Source organism: Cygnus olor, chromosome 7 (genome assembly GCF_009769625.2).
Source record: "Cygnus olor isolate bCygOlo1 chromosome 7, bCygOlo1.pri.v2, whole genome shotgun sequence".
Lineage (NCBI taxonomy): Eukaryota > Metazoa > Chordata > Aves > Anseriformes > Anatidae > Cygnus > Cygnus olor.
The window spans coordinates 15,869,225-15,890,377 of record NC_049175.1 but is presented as its reverse complement, the minus strand read 5'-3'; the positions used below and the strand labels follow the sequence as shown (position 1 = coordinate 15,890,377).

Below are 21,153 nucleotides of genomic sequence, written 5' to 3'. Positions count from 1 at the left end.
TGAACTACTTTCTTTCTTCTGCTAGGGAGCATATAAAGTGTTAGCTTATTGCAAAATAGTAATTTTAAATTACCTCTCAAAGGTAAAGCTACTGAGGACAATCTGGTGCTGGTCCTGCACCTGTTTGGAGCCCCTGAGTCATGGCATTACTCAGTTACACTGCTGTGTTTGAGGTTAGGGTCCAACGCTGGCTTACACTCAGGGAGCAGAACTGAAAATTAGATGTTGGCTCCTACCACGGCTTGTCTTCAGCTGGTCAAATACAGAGAGAGGCATTTTTCATCCCACCGGCTCCTGAAAATACACTAAAACATGTAGCTTTTGGTCGGCATCTTCATGGAGCACCCGAGCACATAAGAGTTTAACTGGTGTCTTCCCTTGGAAATGCCTCTTGTCGCGCACCAAACGCTGTGATGTCCGCTCAAGTTACTCTCATTGCAGCTAAAAGTCTGTCCACAGCGAGCCGGGAGTTTGGTGTCAGTTTGCTTTTCAGACAGGAGAGATCAATGAAGGTTCTTCGTGGTACAGCTCGGTGAGCTCAGCTCCCCAAGGTGAGCATCTCATTAATATCCACGTCTGGAATGCGCTAGGAGCTGGCGTGCCCGTCTTACTGGCTGGCCACAGCTTCGCCTTGTCCATGCAAGAGCACTGAAGGCTTTTGCTGCTGGTTCCTACTGATGCGTTTCCATCTCGATACACATAAGGAAAAGAAATCAGATAGTTTTCTCTTCCTGCATATTTGGCAATTGTCGATGCAAACTGTTTATCCAATTCTGCAGACAGGAATTGCTGGAGCAACTTTTTACTTCCTTGGCCGTGAGAAAAGTAAGAAACTTCTCCCAGAGAGGACTGGGGTGTTTTGGGTTCATGCCACAGGGACATCCATCTGCAGGAGGTCCTGCTGATTTTCGTTGCAGGCAATTGCTGCAGCACCCGGGGACATGGAAGGGGTTCGGCTGCAAAGTCCTGCAGCAGCTGTGGCATTGAGATGTGTTTCTGGCTGCTGGCCCCCACCTTTGCTCACGAAGGCTTTTGGCAGCCTCTTGGAGAACCTGAAGAAAAACCTGACCATGTTACTGCAAGATAAAGCAAATTTCAGAACCGCCCTTTAGTTCTATTTGTTTTTATTATCAAGCTCATTTAAGGATATGCATAACAAAGCAACAAAGCTTATACAAGCCAGTTTCTAAAAAAAACAACAACCCACACCTCCTGGAAAGCTTTCACAGTTATGTGAGTGTTTCAGTGTAGGTGGAAGAAGGTCTGGACTTAAATAAGTAATTAGTTAAAGAAGAAAAATTATTGTTTCTGGCAAGAGGTACACAGCGGGCTTGTTATTTCAAGGTATCTTTATTTGAGAAGCTAATGATGCTATTTTGAGTTGCTTTTAAAGTGAATGCAATGATCAGTTTAATTGGAAATGGATTTTTTCCATCTGCTCTTCAAAAGGAGCAAGTGTGGTCTGGGGCAGGAAAATGGCAGTGTTGGCAGCAGGTTGGTTTGTATACAGCCTCTGCAGCGTTGTCCTGGGTTTGACGTGGAGCGTGAATGTCTTGTATAAGTGGGGATATCGTGTTCGTGCTTCTTTCCTTTATTCCCCATCCATGAGAGGCCGCCTGATGCTAGAAAACACTTTGCATTTGCATGAAGACTCGTGGTTTCTGGATGTGGCAGGGTCTCCCCAGCAAAGGCGAGGAAGCTGTGCTGCTGGTGAGAGCGAGGTTTGAGCATCTCTGTCCCAACAGCGTCAGCTTGCTTTGCTGGCTGTGCCGATAGTTTTCTGGTACAATAGCTGAGATTGGACGTGACTGGTAACCTAATGTGATGCAGCCTTGCAAGAATTATACCATACGTGGGTGCTGTGGAGGTAAGTCATGCAAAGCCCTCTGAAAGGAGCACGGATGAAAAACTCTTGTGCCTTCTCAGCTGCACCAAGCAATCGCTGCAGAGCTTCGCCACCGCCACAGCTCCTGCTCTAGCTCTGCCTCGTAGGTGCACTTCAGCACCATGGGCTTCATATCCACACGTAAGGTCATCCAAGGCGTGCAGCGCTCCCTGCTCCTCATGGCCCTCCCCTGGCTTCAGGTGGCTGGCCCCGAGCAATTAAATCCAGGGGTCTGCTCCCAGGCACTCGGTGCAAACCAGGCAGCAGTGATAGAGTAAATGTGGTCGGGACTCCTAAGCTGTAAATGTTGGGGATTGGGTTGTAAAGTGCCTGGGAGATGCATGGACAGAAGGTTGCGATCCCAGAGTGGCCTCTGTAGCAGCCACGGATACTGTAAGGGGGTTGGTTTATTTGTTTTATAAGCTGTCTTAAGTTAACATGCAGGAGAATAGCAGAAGACATATAAAGACATCTCAAGGCAATGGTTTAGACGGAGTTGTTGCAGGCAGTCTTTAAATTGCTTCACAGCCTGAAATACGATGTCCCGGCAAGGCAAAATAGTATTTTTAGAGTTTTCCAAATGTTCAGTATCAGGAAAATAACTTTTTTTTTTTTTTTTTTGTATATGAGAACAGAAATAATAGCAGCATGTGAAAAACATTCAATGTGGAATTCTAGCTTGAAGCACAGCAGAGTCCTGCTCAAGAAAGCAGGCATTTTTAACTATTTTGCTTCATTTGTTTAAAAAGCCTTCAGACAGTGAAGCTTCCCTTCGGGAAAGATTTTCCCTTCCTTCTCTTCTATTCTTCATAAAAAATGTGTCACTTTGGGTTTGTTTGCCCTGTGATAGTGATGGTCAACTTCTTGGCAGCGCTGAAAGGCTTTTGGTTGGTACAGTGTGGTGTTGAGAAGAGGAGTAGAAATTTGGTGGAGAAGTTTTTATTTAACAAACGTGCTCATCTGAAATGCAATAGGGGGCACCTGGTGATACAGCTGCATCCTCTAAAATGGCATCATGGTCTGTATTGGAGCTGCTCTGGTAGGTCCATCGTTAAGATGACTGAGTAAATAGGTCTTTAAAATACATCTAGCTCTTCTGGATCTTCTTTCCAAAGCTGCGTTTTGGGGTAATTCAGTTGTTCCAGCCTTTCTAGCCGCAGGGAAGCGCATTATGCCTGTGCGTGGATGTTTGGGAGCCAAGGTGAGTGTCTGCAGTCTGCAACTTCAGTTATGTGGGTTTTAATTAGCAGTGCTGCTTGGGGAGGGCTTTTTTTCCTGCACATATCTTCAGGAGGAAATGGGGTGAGTTTTAATGTGCGTGGAAGACTTTCTCACACTTCCTTGGGCACCTGTGGCTGATGAGGATATTTCTACAGACAGTGTCTGCTGCTGGTGACCGTATTTAGTCCCTAAAAGCACAAATGGAGTAGGAAATGCTGAACAGCTTTAGCAATTACCAGTTCCGAACCAGCCAAGAAATGTGAGTTAACACCATCTATATTTCAAAAACTGGCAGGGGACCTTTAGTGAGGCTCTCCTCTAATCCTGCGAGCAGCTCTTCCCAGCAGTGCTGCTGGTGCCCAGCTGCTGCAGGGCCAAACTCAAAGGGACAAAAACAGTTTGCTGATTTACAAATGCCATGCCCTGCAAAGCATGGGGTGCTGGGACAGCGCCATCTCCTTGGCTCATGTGACGAGTTGTGCCTGTTGCGTTTGCTGCGTAGTGGCTGGTGTACACGCAAGTTGTACCAGTGGTGGGAAATGCCAGTGCTCTCTGCCATAAAACATCCTACTGGGCTGTCTGGGTTATTTTTCACGTTAACAAAACACATCATAGCAAACTGATTTCAGCAGAAAAAGCTAGGGCTTAAGTTACGTGAGGCTCAGCAGCACTAGGGAATCTGGCTTTGCTTCTCCACTTCTCCTTTTGAGCAGCGCTTGATGCAAAAGGCAGGTTGTCGCAGGTGTTGATGTTAGCCGGATTTTTTTATGGTAACGTCCAGGCTTCCCACTGTCTATTTATCTAAAATATAGTCTAAAAGCAAGGAGAAGAGACTGCCTATTTCTTATCAAGAGGATGGGTTTGGATATCTTCATTTCCCAAACCTTCATCATGGCTGATTTAATGCCTTGCCAGCACTGCTGGAGGATGTCAGGAGAGATATAAGGGGAAAAAATGAATTTTTAGTGGCACATATGCTCTGGGAGATGCATTGCAAGTGTCATTGTTCTTTTCTCCTTTTCTGTCACTCTTTGCCTCTATAAGAATCCCATTTTTTGTGGATGGGGCAGGACAAATGAGTTGTTATCCCCCTCAGGCCCGCACTGACGAGACTGTCTCAGACCAAATGCAGTCTTTGGTGCAGGTGGCACGTGCTGCACAGTGTGAGCGTCATGGAGGAGCTCCAAGGTCTCACATTCTTGTTCTTTTAGAAGTTGTGTTATCAAAGAGAATCATTTTCTGTTGTTTGTGTGATATCTATCACTTGTTCCCTTTGCTTCCTAAGGAAGGTGTCTTGTCGCTGTGTGCAGGGAACATCAAAGCTTGGGACTGACACTCGCCAGCCAAACCCAGTGGTATTGTAGTCAAGTTCTTCCCCCAATGTGACTTTTCTTTTCCTTCTTCAAAGAGCAAATGGATGCCCTCCATCACAATTAATTTCATTTTAGATCAGAACTAAGAAAGAGTAATTACAATGCTTTTTGATGAAGCCTGGAGTGTTTGCTTCCTCTGGCTGCTAAGAGTTAGGCATTGCAGTGAAACAGTGTCTGGAGACAGGTGAAAACTCCCCGATGCAGTTGAAAAAATACGATAGGCCTTCATTTCACCTTCTGTAGCGTACGTGTCTAGCAAGTCAAAGTCCTTTGCACTTGGAGTCATTTCCAACAGTGATACGGAGATTTTGGAAGAAGCCTGGCACATCACAAGTATCTGTACGAAACTGTATGCAGTACTGCAGTACTGTTCTCATGGGATTCACACTGGTTAAATGTCTGTCCCTTACAGGTACGGGAGTGCCCTGTAAATTGTGTGGCTTGCATGACTTAGTCTCTGATTTCATTGACTTAAGGTGATGAGGCTGTAGCTGGAGCTGGCAGCCACGGGCAGCCAGGTGTGTCTGAGGTGTGGTGGGAGGAAGGGCAGGGGACTGCTGCCTGCGGCGTCAACACAGCAAAGCTGGAGGCTCCTTTCAGCACTGCTATGCCAGGAGCAATGCCTGATAATTATGGGAATGTTTTACCCTCGCACGTACCCCATACACAATGAGAGCACCACCTTGCACAGAAGGACCTGACGGGGTTGTTGGAAGCTCCTTCGCGAGCCCCTGGGGAAAGCACTGGGCGAAATGCTAGGTTAGGGTTGTAGAAGTTATTGCATACCTTTCAAGGAGGAAGGAAGATGTTTCTTTATGTGCTGGGTAATCTACAGAAAGCTTGTGAAGGCCCTATGTATCCCCAGGGAGCCACAAGGACAGGTACAGCTGTCCGATGAGCTGATGGAATAAATTAAAGGGAGTGTCCTAGAAGAGATCTGAAAAGGGAAGAGGTGGCTTAGGTGATGCCAAGCTTTTATGTGAGCATCTGGAGAATTGAAAAAGTAGGTATCTAACACTCAGAATAAGTAATTCTATGAAGTGCTGTCTTTCAACACACTTGATGACAGTTTTCTCTTTCATTAAACTTCTGAAATGCTTTTCTGTGGCAGTTTTTCTGCACAGAGGGACAGTCAGCTGGTAACTCCTGCTGTGATGTATTGTTTTAGCCCATGTTTAACTTAATAGCAGCCCGTTCCTACACCTTAATTGCATTTTAAACCATTATTAACATCCACCAATGGGAAACATCTTTTCAGCATTGAAGTTGCCTTAAATTGCTGCTGGACAGCTTGCTGGTTGCTAGAAGAGGGATCCTTTCTGAATCGAGATATGGTTTTGATATACTTTAAAATGTGACAATATGCAGGCTTGAAAATTTAATGTTTCGTTTTGTTTTTCATGCATATAGAATATTAACTTACAGCGAGTGTTTTGGTTGCTCTGGTTTTAGCAGTCAAGCAATTTTTGACGTGACCTGCTGGGACACTACTTTTTGTGCCAATTTCAACCACTACATTTCCTTTTGTAAACAGTTTGTAACCAGCGTGTGATAAATCAGATAAGGAAGAACCTGCCAGGTTTTAGTATCTTCTCCCATTTTCTGCTCAGAGGTGACTGATACACTTTTCTTTCCTTATTTTTCCCCTTTACTCTGCTGTCCCTCGGTAAATTACTATAACCCAATTTGGGGCTTTATTGAATCACAGCCTTTTAAGGAACTGGGTAAGCCAAGTGTTGAGACATACACTTTGGGTTGCACTGTAAAGCTTATAGATATCTGGGGAAAAAGAGAACTGAGCTGCGGTGAATAATGTTTTTGTTTGCTTTAGCAGCTAGTAAAACTGCATAGAAAACGATTTGGCAAAAGGGCACAGGGGAGGACATGGTTCCTAGTGAAAAAGAGTCTTTCTTGAGTTCTTCCTCACCTGTTTTGATGCTAATATGAAATAGGATTCCTCCGTCCTCAGGAGACATCCCAAACTTGCCTACTCTCTGGAGTATAACAGCTCCAGTAAATGAGTCTCATGAATTTCATTGCCGGTGCAGTGTGTTCTTCACCTCTGGGCTTCAGTGTCTGCCATCTGTCACTATGTTTTGCTCTGATTAGAGCTTCTCATAAAAAAGAGGGGGAAAATGCACTAATGAAGAAAAAAAAACCTTTTATTGTTATTAATCACATATATTAAGTCATAAACAATTCAGAGCATGCTGTATTGTGTACACATGGGCAGCCTGATGCCGAGCACCTTGCAGCAAGACATCAGCCAGGTGAGAGAACGACTGCAGAGCCTGATTGCTCATTAAGCCTTGCCCTAAAATGTTTTATCACCACTGGCCGGCCCTGCAGTATGGGGCAGAGAAGTGCCGATGGGGCAGCATGTGGGGCCAGCCCCGCTCCAGCAGCAGAGGTGGCATCGTCCATCTCATGCATGCATGCACACGTGTGTGCAACCATCTTCTGGTGCCTGGGCACCTTTTTTCTGTATAGCAAACTCCGGCCAGCGCTCCAGAGCTGATGCAGTTCCTCCCTTCTGCTGTTTCCCAGGCAACTGACACACAAACCAGCAAGAAACTGCAAAATGCCCCTCCGCGGAAGGCTGGAAGTAGCTCAGTGACTGGGATGCAGGTGAGGATGCTGATGTGAGTGGTTGGGCAGGCAGGCGGGCTCCGCTGACGCACCCACATCCCTTTGGAAATCTCCTCCGGCCGGAGCGAGGGGCGCGGCGAGTGTGCACCTGCTCCAGTCCTCCCAGGCGAGTTTGGGAACTGCTGAGCTGGTTTCACTCAGCATGGGGAGCATGCACGTGTGTGAGTCTGTTTAAGGTATGGGAAAAAACAGTTCTGACCGCTAGAAGCTGGAGGTAGAACATCTGGCAGTTGCCTCTTCGGAGCATGGCTCTTGTAAAGTGGCTAACGCAAACCTCTGTCAGCTGCTTATGGTGTGAGCAGTCTCACAAAGGAGCGCAGCCGCCATGCCCACGGTTTGTGAGGAGACATTTCTCCTTTCTCCCTTAGTCTTCTGCTGTCGCTGCAGCAAGGTGACCGTATGAGTTTTGGGATGTCAGCCGTGGCCCCAGCGGTGTCACCTCCTGTTTCCTCCAGCAGGGTCTTGTTACGTTAGCCTTATAGGTAAGGAAGAGCCAGCTCTTGTTTTCATGCTCACTTTTGGATTTTATTTCTATGGTAGCAGTGGATGTGGGAAATAACTCCCTTGCTTTTGAAGGTAGCATTTCTGCCTCGAGCAAATTAAGCCTAATCTCTCCAGCAGTCTGCCTTTGTCACAGGGCAAGAAGAGGCTCACTCAGATCCAGCTGGGGCAAGGCATACTCCAGGAGAGGTCCCAGAGGTGGATCGTAAGGACCTCTGCCAACAAAGTTTTTTTTTTTTTTTTTTTTTTTTTCTGATTTTCCTCAAGGAGAGATCCAACAAAATCTGCTCAAGATGATGCTTAGCATTAGGGAAGGCAGCGAGGGAGACTTCAGGCAGCAGGGTTTGATTTGCCTTTAAACAGGCAATCAAGCAATTTAAGTAGCCTCCTTGACAGTAGTTTCATTATTTTTTTTTGTCAGTCAAATCATATCCTGGTATTAAGAGTAGAAAGTATTTTTGGAAAACTGTTATTCCTGTCTCCTCATTTTTAGAATTTCTTTTACAATTTCTGCTGTAAACAGTAAGTAAGGCTATTTTCCATGGTTTGGTAGTAGATGGTCTATTATCAGTATTAGGATTAAGTTCTCTGTTACTTTTTGAGCCTGCTGTCACAAGGAAATGAATGTGTCTGCTATCGTAGTTTTCCCCAAATTTCCCATCTAACCCCCAGTTAAACCTTCTGGTTTCCTTCAGCCCGTGTCCACTCACAAGCAGAGGAAGTTGTTTTATTTCCAGAAGAGGATGCAAATTGGAGGGCAAGCCTAATTCTTACGAATTTTTCTTCTCCTTTTCAAATAAGAGCATGGAATAATGTGTATGTATGTGCTAAAAATACTCATATTGCATTTGTCCATGTTGAGCAGGACCTGCTTGCCTTCCTTGTACCTCTGGGAACGGCAGTGCTGGGCACTAGCATCTGGGCATCCCTTGGTGCTGGTAGAGGCATCACAGCTCGGGATTACCACCCAGTTGCAGGTTTTAGTCCTTTCTTGTTCTCAGCAATCACATGCCCCCACAGGGGCTCTTGGGTTTCATTAGCTTTCCCTACAGAGCCAGCCGAGGAGAGCTGTGGTGGGCAGCATGGGGCCCTTGCAGGATTCTCCGTGAAGGAGAGCTCTCATAGGGATCTGGCATTTTGTTCAGCCTCACTTGCTGGTAAATTAGCCTTAGCACAAGCTTAAGTTGCAGGCGTTTGATTTGGGACATGCAGGAAGAGAAATGACTGGAGGAACTCAAGAGCCAACATGAAAGCCATTTTCTGTGGAGCGAGGAGGGGAATGCGAGTACTAGCTATTTTATTTGCTTAGTGCAAGTTTCTAATTTCCAATTTCACTTTAAGGATTCATTGGCATTTTCAACCAGCTTCTCTGGGCTTTGGATTCAGTTGCACTATCCAGCACACGGTGGGATGGGCTTTCCTTTGGAAAGCTGCCATCAGGATCCACCAAACCCAGCACCGACATCCAGGCACAAGACCTTTGCTTGCTTACATCATGGAAAAATTTGGCGTGGATTAATAGCAGGGATTGGCATACTTATTTTCGGGAAGCTGATGGGTTGCTATTGTGTTTTGAGAATGCTTTCTGTAAATGCAAAGGACTCCGGTGCCAGCTGAAGAACACGAACATCAATTCCTAGGTAAATTATTTCTGCTCTGTAAGTCTTCACAGTGGCCATTCGGCAGGCAATTAACCTTACAATAGAGTGCGGGAGAGAAGTGGCATGGGGGGGTGAAAATTGAAAGTTGTAAAGATGTTTAAATTGCTTCTCCTGCTCCTTCTCTGTTATCCCTCTTCTGTAGTGGCTCCTCCACTGTTGTGGCATGGAAGCAGGTAAAAGGGACAGTCTCCTCCTTCTCTGCAAGGAAAGAGGATGGGCTTTGTATGCTGGAACGTGCTCTGTTGTCTATGACAAATCACCCATCAGGAGTCAAGTAGTGCCATCTAAGTCTGAACTCTCCAATTTCGTCCAAACATTCCAAGTTTTGAGATTTCTCTTTGCTCTACAGCATCCTTGTAAAGGGATGGGATCAAGACAGGGGGAGGGGTCTGTGCATGCCACATGCCCGTAGTATACTCGGTTGCTGCCACCTTGCTTACATATTGTCGTGGGGTCTTGGTTTGACTCTTTTGTATTTAAGCTGAGAAGGTGGCAAGGTAGGCAAATCAGGATCTGTAAAACCACTAATTTTTTTGCATCCAGTCAAAAATTTGCAGGGGCAACTCAACTTTGGGGATTTGGGCTTGAATCTGAACGCTCTCATACTCAGAGCCTTGCAAAAAATAAAAGGTTTTAGATGAGAGAATTGGTTCAAGCTCAAATTAAATTCAAAGCAGTAAGTGGGAGTTGCACATGCAATAAAATCCTGTGAATATCAGATGCATACATTTAACGAGGAATCCTTTGATAACTTATTCCATATGTCCTAAAGGAAGTTCACCTATTTCTCCGTAACTTTTCTTTTCTTTTTTTTCTGCATAAGCTGTAAGTAGATTGAATGCAGCACCTGTAGTATATGTAACACTAAGTAAAAGTGTTGTAGTACCAGATCAGACAAATAGACGTGATGGATAGAAATGGCTTATTGATGCAGGTGCTTCCAACTGCTTGTCAAAATGACGAGTACCTTTCTAAGGTGATCTTGGCTCAAGCTTGGGATATTGAAGAGAAGACAGTTGCATCTCCATTGCTGTTGCTGCTTTTCTCTAGGTTAACCTCTCTGCTGTAGCTGGCTCATTCTTGGCCATCAGCTCGACATAACTCTGCGTACAGCATCTGAGCCTGTTGGAGCCCATGTTGGGTACAGTTGCAGAAGCACGCACCGTGCAGGTGTACCGTGGCTTTGCTTTTGTTGGGGTGCCTGCAGGAATCAGGGTTAGTCTTTGGTTTATTTCCTGAGTCTGTTTTCCTAGGCTCTGGTGTAGAAAACATCTTTTCTATTTTTTTTCTGTTCTGAATTTGTAGTCTCTCTGTGGTCTGTGACCTTATTCTCTGTGTGAAGCCCATCTGCAGTTTGGGTAAAACTGGTCTTTCTAATGTGCCCTGCTTGAAGTCAGAAGGTCATTAAAACATACTGAGCATCACTTAAAACATTTCATTTGATATAGTCAACTTAAGATGTTTAATATATTGCCAGCCATAGCTGTACAGGAAAGAAGCTAAAAGCTGTTGCTTTTTTCAGCTGTAGCTGAATCTATTGGTTTTAAGACTTGTGGTTTTGCAGATGCCTGGGTTATAAGAATCTCTGTGTAATGGCAGCATCTGAAGAAGCCTGTGTTTGTACTGCAGTAATAAAAGCAGACGGTGAGGCTGACTTCTGTCTGAAAGAATGAGTAATATTCAGTTAATTTGAAGACTTCTATAACTTTTTTCCTTTGTTATGTTTTGAGGTTGGAGTCCCTTTTTTGTGATGCTCTAGGCATTGCTGACAGCTTTTAGGTGGAGTGTCAGGCTGCCAGTGCCCCCTCTTAGACACAGGAGCGACACAGTGGTGGACACATTTATCAGCAGCAAAAGAACAGCCATTTTTACCTTACTGGGTCTTCCTTTGCTTTCTAAGGCACATGTCTCCACGGGCACTGCAGTGTTAACACTGGTTTTAAGTGCAGCATGGCAGGTTGGTACTTAGTCTTCAAAGAGACAGATTTCAAACTTAAACACCTATGAAAGCATCATCTTGTCACTGGAGCAGTGTGTGTCCTGAAGCACGAAGTGGCCGTATGAGCTCGTTATTGTGGAGTCCCCTGTTAGACCTGTTTGAAGTGTGCGGTGGCGGCTGTGGCTTTGAAGCACATAGGTGAAGGACTGCGTGAGCGAAGCCTGAGGTCAGCAGATACAGCTGTGCAAACCATCAAGCTGCTGCGTTCACAGCTCACGTTAAGTCAGTGCAGATGGGTTCGTGCTGTCTCTAGCAGGGAGGTTTTGTCTGTGGTTTGTAGACCACATCCAGCTGCCTTTTTGGGGACAGCATCGTCATGTGTATTTATTCTTCTGCTTAGGTTGCTTTAATTTTAGCAAAAGATTACCTCCTTATATCTTCTGTTTGGATATTTTAGAAAAATAGTGGTCATCACTGCCACCAACAGTAAGAATGTTTGTTGAAGATGAAGAGAAATAAATAAAAATCAGGGAATTGTTAATGATGTGCTGAGCCAAAGTGTCTTTTATTACAAAAAAAAATAATTATTCTGTTTGATCAACACATCAATATATCCATCAAGTGAAATCCATTTGGAAGCTTAGCATTTCTATTTTCACTTCTCTTCAAAGAGCAAAGAAAGGAGGAAGAGTTACTCTGAATGATCTAATTGTCCCCCACAAGTTGGCTTTATTGCTAATTTCTACGGCGGCATACCTAGAAATGAAGCCCTTGATCTCCCTTTTGGCTTCTGGGGCAGATTCTCCTCCCAGTGTAAGCCAGGCACCCCCCTCTGACCCATTTAGTCTCGCAGGAGGAGAAGGGCACCCACCAAGCCTAGTCCTCGTCATCCCGGGCCATTCCAGTTTGCAGTGACCTGCTCTTCCTTACTCCATAAAATAATCCATGTTCTGCATGACTTTTTTCTGAGAGCAAACCCAGTCTAGACAGGGGTGAGCATGTTTTCTTTCTCTTCTCCTCTCTTCATTTAGGTCCCTTAATTAGCATTTTATTCCGTACCTTTGTATGCGGGGGCTTGGCTTCAGCCTGCATGTATCCTCTGTAGTGCTCTAAAAATGCCTCGCCTGGACTACCAGGAAAAAAAAAAAGAAAAAAGAAATGGGCTCCTTCCTGCTAGGGTTATAGCCAGTCTTACTTTGTGAGTCCTGTCCAAATATTGAGCAGGCTGCTGTGGCCGAGGTTGAGGCCGAGGTGGTTATTTTGAGTGACACCTCCTCCATCCCCAGACACCGCTGCCCTTCTGTTGGAATCCCGTACAAGGCACCAGCAAATACAAGTTTCCTGACAGTAAATCTCGCTGGTTTTGGCAGGCACATGCAGCACAGACACGGAGTAAGGCTTCAGCAGTTGTGGCTTTCGGCTTTTGTGATTTGCAGGCACCTAAGATTTTCTATTAGAGACCTAAGATTTTCTATTAGACCTCTTATTATGACCTTCGCCTGCCAACAGCAGGCTTGCTTCTCTTGGTCACCTTCCATGGACTGATTCCCTGAGGAGCCACGGTCCATGGAGCTACAAAATGGTATTCATTTCTGGTAGTGTTTTACTGTCAGAGTAAACTTTTATCTGTCCCTTTATTTATGGCACCTGCCTCATACACTGAGCTTTCTCTCTTTACAAGTCTCATCAATCTCTGGATGTGCTATCACCCATTTTATCTCTGAGGACATACACTCCTCTGTTTCTTTGCTTTTTGTTTTAAATTTCTTTACTTACTTCATCTTCCCTTGGACAAGATGTAGGGCATCAGTAGGCTTTCAACACAGGCGACCACCCTTGTTTGCCACCGCTTCTGCAGGATCCACCAGAGCTGTTCGATGTGGGTGGTTGGAATGGGACCAGTAAAAAAAACATCTCGGTGGCAGTATGGAAACAACACACTGCAGAGGAAGACTGGAAGGCGTAAGTTCAGCAACGACAGCAGTAGTTTGTAGGAAGACCTGGTTGAACAAGACAAGCTTTTCCCACCTGTGAGCCCATCCTGGTGGCTGGCGCAGAGGCTCAATCCCATCTGTTGTTTCCCTCTGGCTTGCCAGCCCTGCAAAAATGCAAACAAGGAGAGGAGAATCACTAACCTTGGACAAGTTTTCCAGACTTCTTACGTGGTAGATGTGTCCTTTGTCATGCTGTGCTTCTAGCAGCCAGCTGGCTTGTGGGAGCACTGTGTCCACCTGCTCCTGTCTGCAGAAACCATCAAAAGATGAGGAGACCCAGTTTCAAATACCTCCTCTTAAAAGGAAAACTCTTGGGCCAATGTAAGAGGGGGCAGACCAACTTCTCAGGCTCTCAGGTTCGCGCCTGCAATTGCCCTGTGCTGGGATCAGTTGAATGAGCAGTTCCAATCAAATAACTTGAGCTTACTAATAAATTTATTGAATGCATTGAAGAGTGAGAAATAACTTTATGGAAAAGAAAAGCTGGCTAGATTTTCCTGACAGATACTGCCTCTTCTTTTGGTGGGGCTCTTTGTCACTAGCCAGAAGAAGAAATGTCAGAACTTGATTTGAGGGTGCATCCCTACCTGATTGCCCATTGGTTTCATTAGCGCAGAAATGCAAGGAGGCATGTGAAAATACTCTTGCATGGTGCAGTGATCATCTCAGTAGGCTTAGCTGGCCTGAGGCAGTTACAATAGTCACACATTTCTTCAGGAAGATGAAAGATGTATTCTTTCATTAGTGCTCACGTCCAGACTCCTGGTTTTGGGTCTGAGCAACAAGAACGTGGACATCTGCTGCTGGTCTCTCAGCTGCATGCTGCATGAATCGATGTTGAAATCCAGCAAACACAATCCGTGCCCACTCTGTTCTTGTCCTTTGAAGAGAAAAACAAAATTATGAACTGGAGGGTGCAAATGGAGAAAATCGTGAGCGTGGCTTTGCTGGAGTCCTACATATTCTCTGAAATTCCAGCTCCTGGTGTGGCTGTTAATGAAATCTGGGGGTTCCATTTAGCAGGTGGCTATCATGCCAGTACTGCCTGCCCTTCAGTAGGTAACCTTGCTTTATTTTATCACAAGTTTTTTAAAAAGACTAATGAGAACTTCCCTGTGAAACCAAAGCAGTCATGAGATTGATGTGGATGCTACGATGGAGAGGACAGAAGAATCTGGAGACCTTGGATCTGTTCTCCCTTGCACTGTGTTTCGTTGTGAGATAGCTTTTCCTGCTCACACAACGTGGCTTCAGGCATCTGGGAGGGCTGTGCCATGGTGTTTGGTGCAGGCATCAGGGTGCTGGTAGGGCTCTCCAGTGGGATTGCAAGTGATTGAAATGCAGCGTTACCAAAACAAGAACAATGTTGTTCCAGCATTTTATTTTCAACTTCAGAACATGCCTCTCAGTGATACACCAAACAGCCTGCCAAGGTTTTGTCCAGATCTATTCCTATTTTTCCTGGTCGTGCTTGCACAGGAATCAGCTTCTGGAGCACCTCCGAAGTGCAGCTGCCCTGGGGCCAGTGGAGTCCTCGCGGCAGGAAAGATGAGGCCTCACTGAAAAGCAGGAGATGTCTCAGACACTGAAGTAAGGCTCAAATTCAATGTGGGCTCACAACACATTGCCTTCCATTCCATTTCTCACAAATGCCTATCGTGGTTGTACGGAGGAGAACCAAGGTAAGCGCCATTTGCCTAGGCAAGGAATTTAGTTAAATAGAGGTAGGGCAACCTGGGCCACCTGCTTTGCTTGTGCGGGGTTTTACTGTGAGCTTTGTGAACATCAAAAAGTTCCTGTCTGAGCTGCTCCTGGAGGTTTGGCCAAGGCTTAGGTGTGTTCAGTTCCCTGTTGCTTTGGGGAGGATACCTGTGCTAAGGTTTTCAGAGTATTTAATCCATAATTTTAAATGTGGCAGTGACTATTTGTGACTTACGGAAGACAGTCCTGCTATGTAGGGCAATTCGTCGGGAAGTTGGCATGCGTATGATATCGCTGCCTGGTCTGCTGTACAAAATTAAGCACAAATGGGAATACTGAGGTTTGATTATCAGAACTTGCTTGTCGTAGTTCGTAAGAAGCTTGGTAAAAATAGCCAGGCTTAGTGAGGAAACCAGCTGTGGTGCTCTGCAGTGGTGTCTGCACCTTTCTGCACTCTGCAGTGGCACCAAAAACCTTTCACCATTAAAGATGACTGCAGGCAGTTTGACACTACAGTTGATGAAATACCACTTCAGGCAGCAAAGTAGCTAAGCAGCTATTGATGTCAGTTCTTCTTTAATGTATACTTTTATTTGTATCTATTATAACATATGCTCTGTACACCAAATATTTACCTAACAGTTTCTCCAAATTGGTCTTTGGAAAATTCTCCAAATGAGAAGACAACAGAAATGAAAAATATCTTTTAGCTTGCATGTTGACTAAAATACACTTGATTGGCAAGCAGAAATAGTATTTGCCAGGGAAAAACATCTCTAGCTACAAAGTTTATTGCTTTCTGCCAGCATAAGTGCTCTTTATGTAGAGCAAGCAGTTTTATTTAGCAACAACACGAACTTCTTAGGAGGAAAACCTCTCTCAGCTTGCAGAATTGTTTTCAGTTGATCTCGCCCAGCAATGGGACCCTTGTTGCCATGTCACCTCTGACACCCGTACACCCGAGTGATTCCCTGTGCCACTCGGGCTCCCAGTTATTCATCCAGGCTAACTGTGAAGTAATAACGTGCTTGGGTCAGTAGTTAGTCTGCTTCACTCTGACATATCCAACGTAATTTGATTATTTCAAATCAAAATATAAACCAAAATACCTTAAGAAAAAAATAAAAATTTAAGGCTTGAATTTCTTGTTTCATATGTAATGATGGAAGACCGACTCCATGCTTTCATACTGTGCAGCTTCTGATGTGTGTTAAGAACCTGCATTGGGAAATTGGAAAAGATGGGCTCTTAATTGGTGTTTAATCTGACATTTAGATGTTGAGTGATGGTATATTTTGACTTTTTTTTATATGTTTGTTTGTTTGCTATCAGCAAGAGCAATTACATAGAATTAGTGATTGGTCAAAATGCAACTACCTGCTGCTCTCTGTAAATCAAAGCCGCAAAATATGAGCGTGAGCCACCATCAGATGAAGTGGGTATATCTCCCAGTATTCTGACATTCGTTCTGTGCAACACAACTGTTTCTGGCTTGGATTGCTCCTCATATTTCCATAGGATTTCATTCTCAACTTTAAGAAAACTGTTGTAGAAAATGTTCATTGCGGCTGACTTTTCTCTCTATGGCTAGAATTTTGCAGACCTGAAATCTGTGGCAGGTTATTTCCAAAAACCCTGTTCTCATCTTGTGGTATCATCTCTCTGCTGCATTCATAGAGGTTTCAGGCCTGTTATGGACACAGCATTTTCATCCTTGCATTTCAGTACTAAGAGTTGCGTGTCTGGAAATTTTTAGTTCTTTCTCACTAAAGCAGAGGAAGAGCTCTGCAGCTGGAAGGCTTTGTAGGCCTGCAGCTGTTCAAGACGCTTCCTCATGGAAAATGAGGACCTGAAATTTTCCACAGCTATATGTGAGCAGCAGTGGAAGGTAAAGGCAAACAAGAGTAAACATTAGGCAGCTGAATTACTGCATCAGCCTCTAAGCCTTGTCCCTGGGCAGGGGTCAAAGAGATGGCAGGAGGGTCTGAGCCATGTCGAGATTCAGTGCTACAGCAATTGCAGCTGTCCTGCCAATGCTTCGTGGCTCCCAGTGCCACTGGTGTCAGTCACGGTGGTGAGACCACCTCCTCAGATGTTGAACCTGCTTCAGAAGGCCTTAATCAGGAACATTTGAAGGTCAGTTAAGCCACATCAAATTAGGGAATAGCACTAATGATTACATTACACCAATGCTAATAAGAGGCTACCTCAGAGCAGGCTTTTATAAAGCGCTGCATTAACCTGCTGCCCTGTATGTGATTTTGTCATCTGGGAAAGCAGGTACCCATGGAGACGTGCTCTTCCCTGCTTTCCTTAATTCACCTCTGCCTCCAGCTGGTTTTAGGATAACAGAGGAGATAGAGAGCCTGGCTTTGGATGGGAGTTTGAAAGAGTCTGGCATTATTAACCTTAAAAACTAGGACTTGATGTGATTGCTGTTATGTGAAGGCTAAGAAAAAATAAACGCTAAATAAGTCAAAGACTGACCATCAGTTTGAAGTGGATGCTCGAACAGATCAGCGTCCAGAGCAGGGCAGTTCAGGAAGAGCTGCCAGCTAGATGGAAAAGTTCAGTCTCAAGATAGCACTTGTTGAGGGCTTGAAGAGGATGAGATGAGATGTGATAGTGGTTGGGACATAGTGACCCTGGGTGACCCCATTCCAGGCCTGGGATGCCAGAGAGCATCACTGCTGACCCTGGAGCTATAGAAGGGATCTAGAGCTCCAAATGCTGCTGGGTATGTTTCTCCACAGATTTGGCCTCAGTAGAAAGGTGGTAGCTGCTCCTTGTGACCGAATGGACAGAGTTGATCCTGGAGAGGGAAATTGGTCTTGTTTTTTGCTGTTGCATGTTCAAGGTGTGGTACTGATGATGCATCTGGAGATAGTTTGAAACATAATGAGAATTTGGGATGAGCCAAAGTTTTTGCTCACAGAATTGCATTGTATGAGAAGGTACAGCTGTGTAAGAGGCTGCGTGGAGCCAGCCTGTGTTCTCTCGTACGTCTTCAAGCAAGGAAACTCCTTGCAATAATGTCTGGAGGGTAGAATAGCAGTGTCTTATTTGCAGTTCCTGTTAAACCATGGTTTTGATTTGCTGAGCAGTTCTATGATCAAGAACTAAGCTTCCAGGAGAAGTTAAAACAAACAAACTGCAACCCGTGATTACTAATCTGAAAATACTGCAATTTTTCACCATGAATGGGGTATATGTTCTTGATGCTGATCATGAGTTCGTAGCTCTCCTTTTGTAATATAGTTTTAATTATGTTCTGAATGGGAGTGCAGCACTTTTTTTGAAAGTGTGCGGGAGGAAGATAAGAGTCGATGAAGTAAGAGCAGTTAATCTTCCATGACTTCCTTTGACTACAAAGTTGTTCTGAAAAAGAGCAAATGGGAGGAGAATTTGTACCAAAATAATCCAATGTTTGGTACTTGGTACACAACAGTTTTCAAATTTTAACACAAACTTCATTTTGCTACTAAACCTTTTGGACAACTTGCATTGTCTTTTGCTCTTGTAGCTTTTGGCTATTCTTCCCTAAAGTTGAATTGAATGTAAATGTGTGTCACTATTAATGGATGTAGTTGTACAGAATAAATGACAACTGACGGTGGGAACAATGCAGCCTGTCCCACTGAAATCCTTTTAGCAGTGCAACGAGGGGAGGCTTTTCCTCTTTCCCCTGTCTGAGAAACAGGGTATGAAGCTGGAGCATGAAACTAAAACACATGCCATATGCCTCTATTTTTTCAGGTTCCTATTGCGGATAAACACAATTGTCCAAGTAAAGAAAATGTAAATAATAAGAACAACAATGACATTCATGTAAGCTTGCAATGAATGTGTAAAGGTTTTGCCTTTTATTAGCACGCTTGAAATCTCTAAGGGAAAACCTGAAATTTGGTATATGGACTAAGCAAATGGTTTTCAAATAAAAAGAGATAATTGTAGTGTGAAGTAATTATAGTTGTTCAAAGTTACTTATCTGCAAAGCAGTGTAATTTATCATTAGAATATGTATCAGATTCAGAGACAGTTTTCAATTTCTATGTTTCCTAAGACTTGCTGTATTTTGCTGCGTACCCCAGCTTTTTCCAGTTTCACCTCTCCAATGCTTTAGGCACATCAAACACTTAAAATGCAAAATGGAGAACAGAGCAAATTAAATACAGAGCCTCAGATCTCCCGAGGGGAGGAAGAGGATCCCTTAGTTCACAGTAAAATTGCTCCCATCATTTCTGCCTCCCAAATTGTGCTTCTGGAGAGTGGGAAGAGGAGGATAGAGACAGACAGATGCATTTCGTTGTGACCCGAAGGTAACCAAATGAGGAAGATAGAAAGGGGAATCTTCATCCTATTTTTTCCCCTCTGAACTACAGGAACCCATTCATCATCCTATTTGTGCTCACTGGACCCGTGAGCTGGTGTTTTGCGTTGTATTTCTGATAACTGTCCCATCCAGCACAGCTTGCCGGGAGCCGGGGCTCGCTGGACACTGGCTCTGAGCATGGCTGCACTGGTACATACTGTCCCTTGGCTTGGCAAGTGGACATGGGATTTGATGACTCCTTTTCTCCCACCCTGAAGTTTCCAAAATAAACAAGTTGCTTCTGTGGGAGGAGGCACAGACAGAGTCCTGCGTTCTGTTGGGAAGTTCATAACTGTACCGGGCTGATATCTCGTGTAATGAAATACAGGCGTGCCATTTCCACTGGTCACGTTTGCTCTGTTCTCCTCCCGAGGGCACCTCTGTCAGTTAAATGAACAGAGACGGATAGGAACATAAGACATGGCCAACAAAGTGCTGGCAGAAGGAAGGCCTGGTGGTCATGGAGAGGAAAAGATGGGGACGGCAGGCAGGGAACGTGAGCAAATCATTTGCCTTCTGGACTGGCTAAGGTTTTAAGGTTACCTTTAAAAAGGTAACTTTTTAACATTTTAAAAAGTTAATCCCAGACCTCGGGTGCATTCACGGGGTGTTATTTCTCCATAGCCACAGCCGTCATCAACAGATCCTCAGGCTTTGGCATAAGGGAAGAGGACGGGAAAACTACAGCTTTCTGCCTGGGGCCGATGTCATTAGAGGAGTGTTTTCCTTGCAGCACAGGTCTGGGAGGGATGATGAAGGCATCTGCACCTTGTGAGGGTGTTCTCCAGGCGGTCCTTCCATTAATCCTAATCACAAAGATGGATTACACGCTGAGGAATAATTAGGCAGACAGCTCCTTCAGCCTGGGTGGCATTACAGCTTCTTCAGCAGGAGGCAGGCAGCCAGGTTCCTCCAAGGAAGCATTTGAGGCTCAGGTAGCTGCTGGACCTTCAGGTCGCTCCCAGCACAGCTAAATGCAGCAGCTTAAAGGTGAGGTTAAATAGCTTTAAAAGGTGTCAATCCCTCCTAAACATCTGGGCCGCTTGCCCCACAGATTTCCTGGCTGTGGCTGTGTTGCTGTTGGCAGCGGGGAAGACAGGAGGGAGAACAGAGGGGAGCTCTTTAGGAGTAGCTGAAAGTGGTTCTGCTTTTGTCAGTCAGCTCTCTCCTTATTAATGGCTCAGCGTGACACTGCTCATTCGGTTTCAGACCCCGTGTTTCAGCTGGCAGTGCAATGAACTACCTCCCTGCAATTCGCTTGGCCTCAATCCATCCTTATTTACAGCCAGCCAGCATGATTAGGGGCCGTTTAGGCTTGTATCCTGCACGGATGCAGAGCCATTGTGGTGGTTTCCCCTTGGAAAACATCAGAAACCTGCCTGGTGCATCTCAGCCTGCCCTTCCAGGTCACCTTGTTTAAAGTGCCGTGCTGTAGAGGTGGAGGTACGTCTAGCATCCCAGGTTTTTGACATTGGTGACTTTTTTCTGTCCTATGCTCGATGTGAGGGCTCCTCAGCTGTGGAGGGAGGCATCTGTGCGCAGTCTCACGGTCATCACCGAGCTTTGTTTCCAGTTTGGTGCTGCCATTTGCTTTTGCTCTGCTCTTTGTGCTTGGAGATTGCTGAGTCAAGCAGTACGCGTTTCTCCTGGGTGCAGGGCACAGAGGGCTCCCTTGGCTGCAGGAGGCAGGGGCATCTGCATGAGGCACGAGGCCTTGCTGGTCTGTGTTGCAGGAGGGGAGTAGGGTGTCTATCTGCTACTCACTGTAAGCCATTTTACCCGGCAGATGATCTCAACCAGAGTTGCTGAGAGGCAGCTTTATAAGGTATTTTTTTTCTTTTAAATTTTATTTTTAAC

General features: G+C 45.0%; 1 protein-coding gene across 9 annotated transcripts in view; it reads left to right on the top strand.

Moving 5' to 3' along the window:
- The window catches only part of PRKG1 (protein kinase cGMP-dependent 1), a 466,091-nt gene that overhangs the window by 121,860 nt on the left and 323,078 nt on the right, over positions 1–21,153 (top strand). The window contains exon 1 of one of the 9 annotated variants that reach the window (XM_040562957.1): positions 2,945–3,086. The exons of 4 other annotated variants lie outside the window; for them this stretch is intronic. In XM_040562957.1, the coding sequence (XP_040418891.1) occupies positions 3,071–3,086 (16 nt within the window). In that variant the 5' untranslated portion in view covers positions 2,945–3,070. Of the gene's footprint in view, positions 1–2,944; positions 3,087–7,067; positions 7,108–20,262; positions 20,287–20,676; positions 20,758–21,153 lie in introns of those variants that run through there. 4 more of the 9 variants (XM_040562961.1, XM_040562958.1, XM_040562959.1 and 1 more) reach the window with 4 other exon arrangements.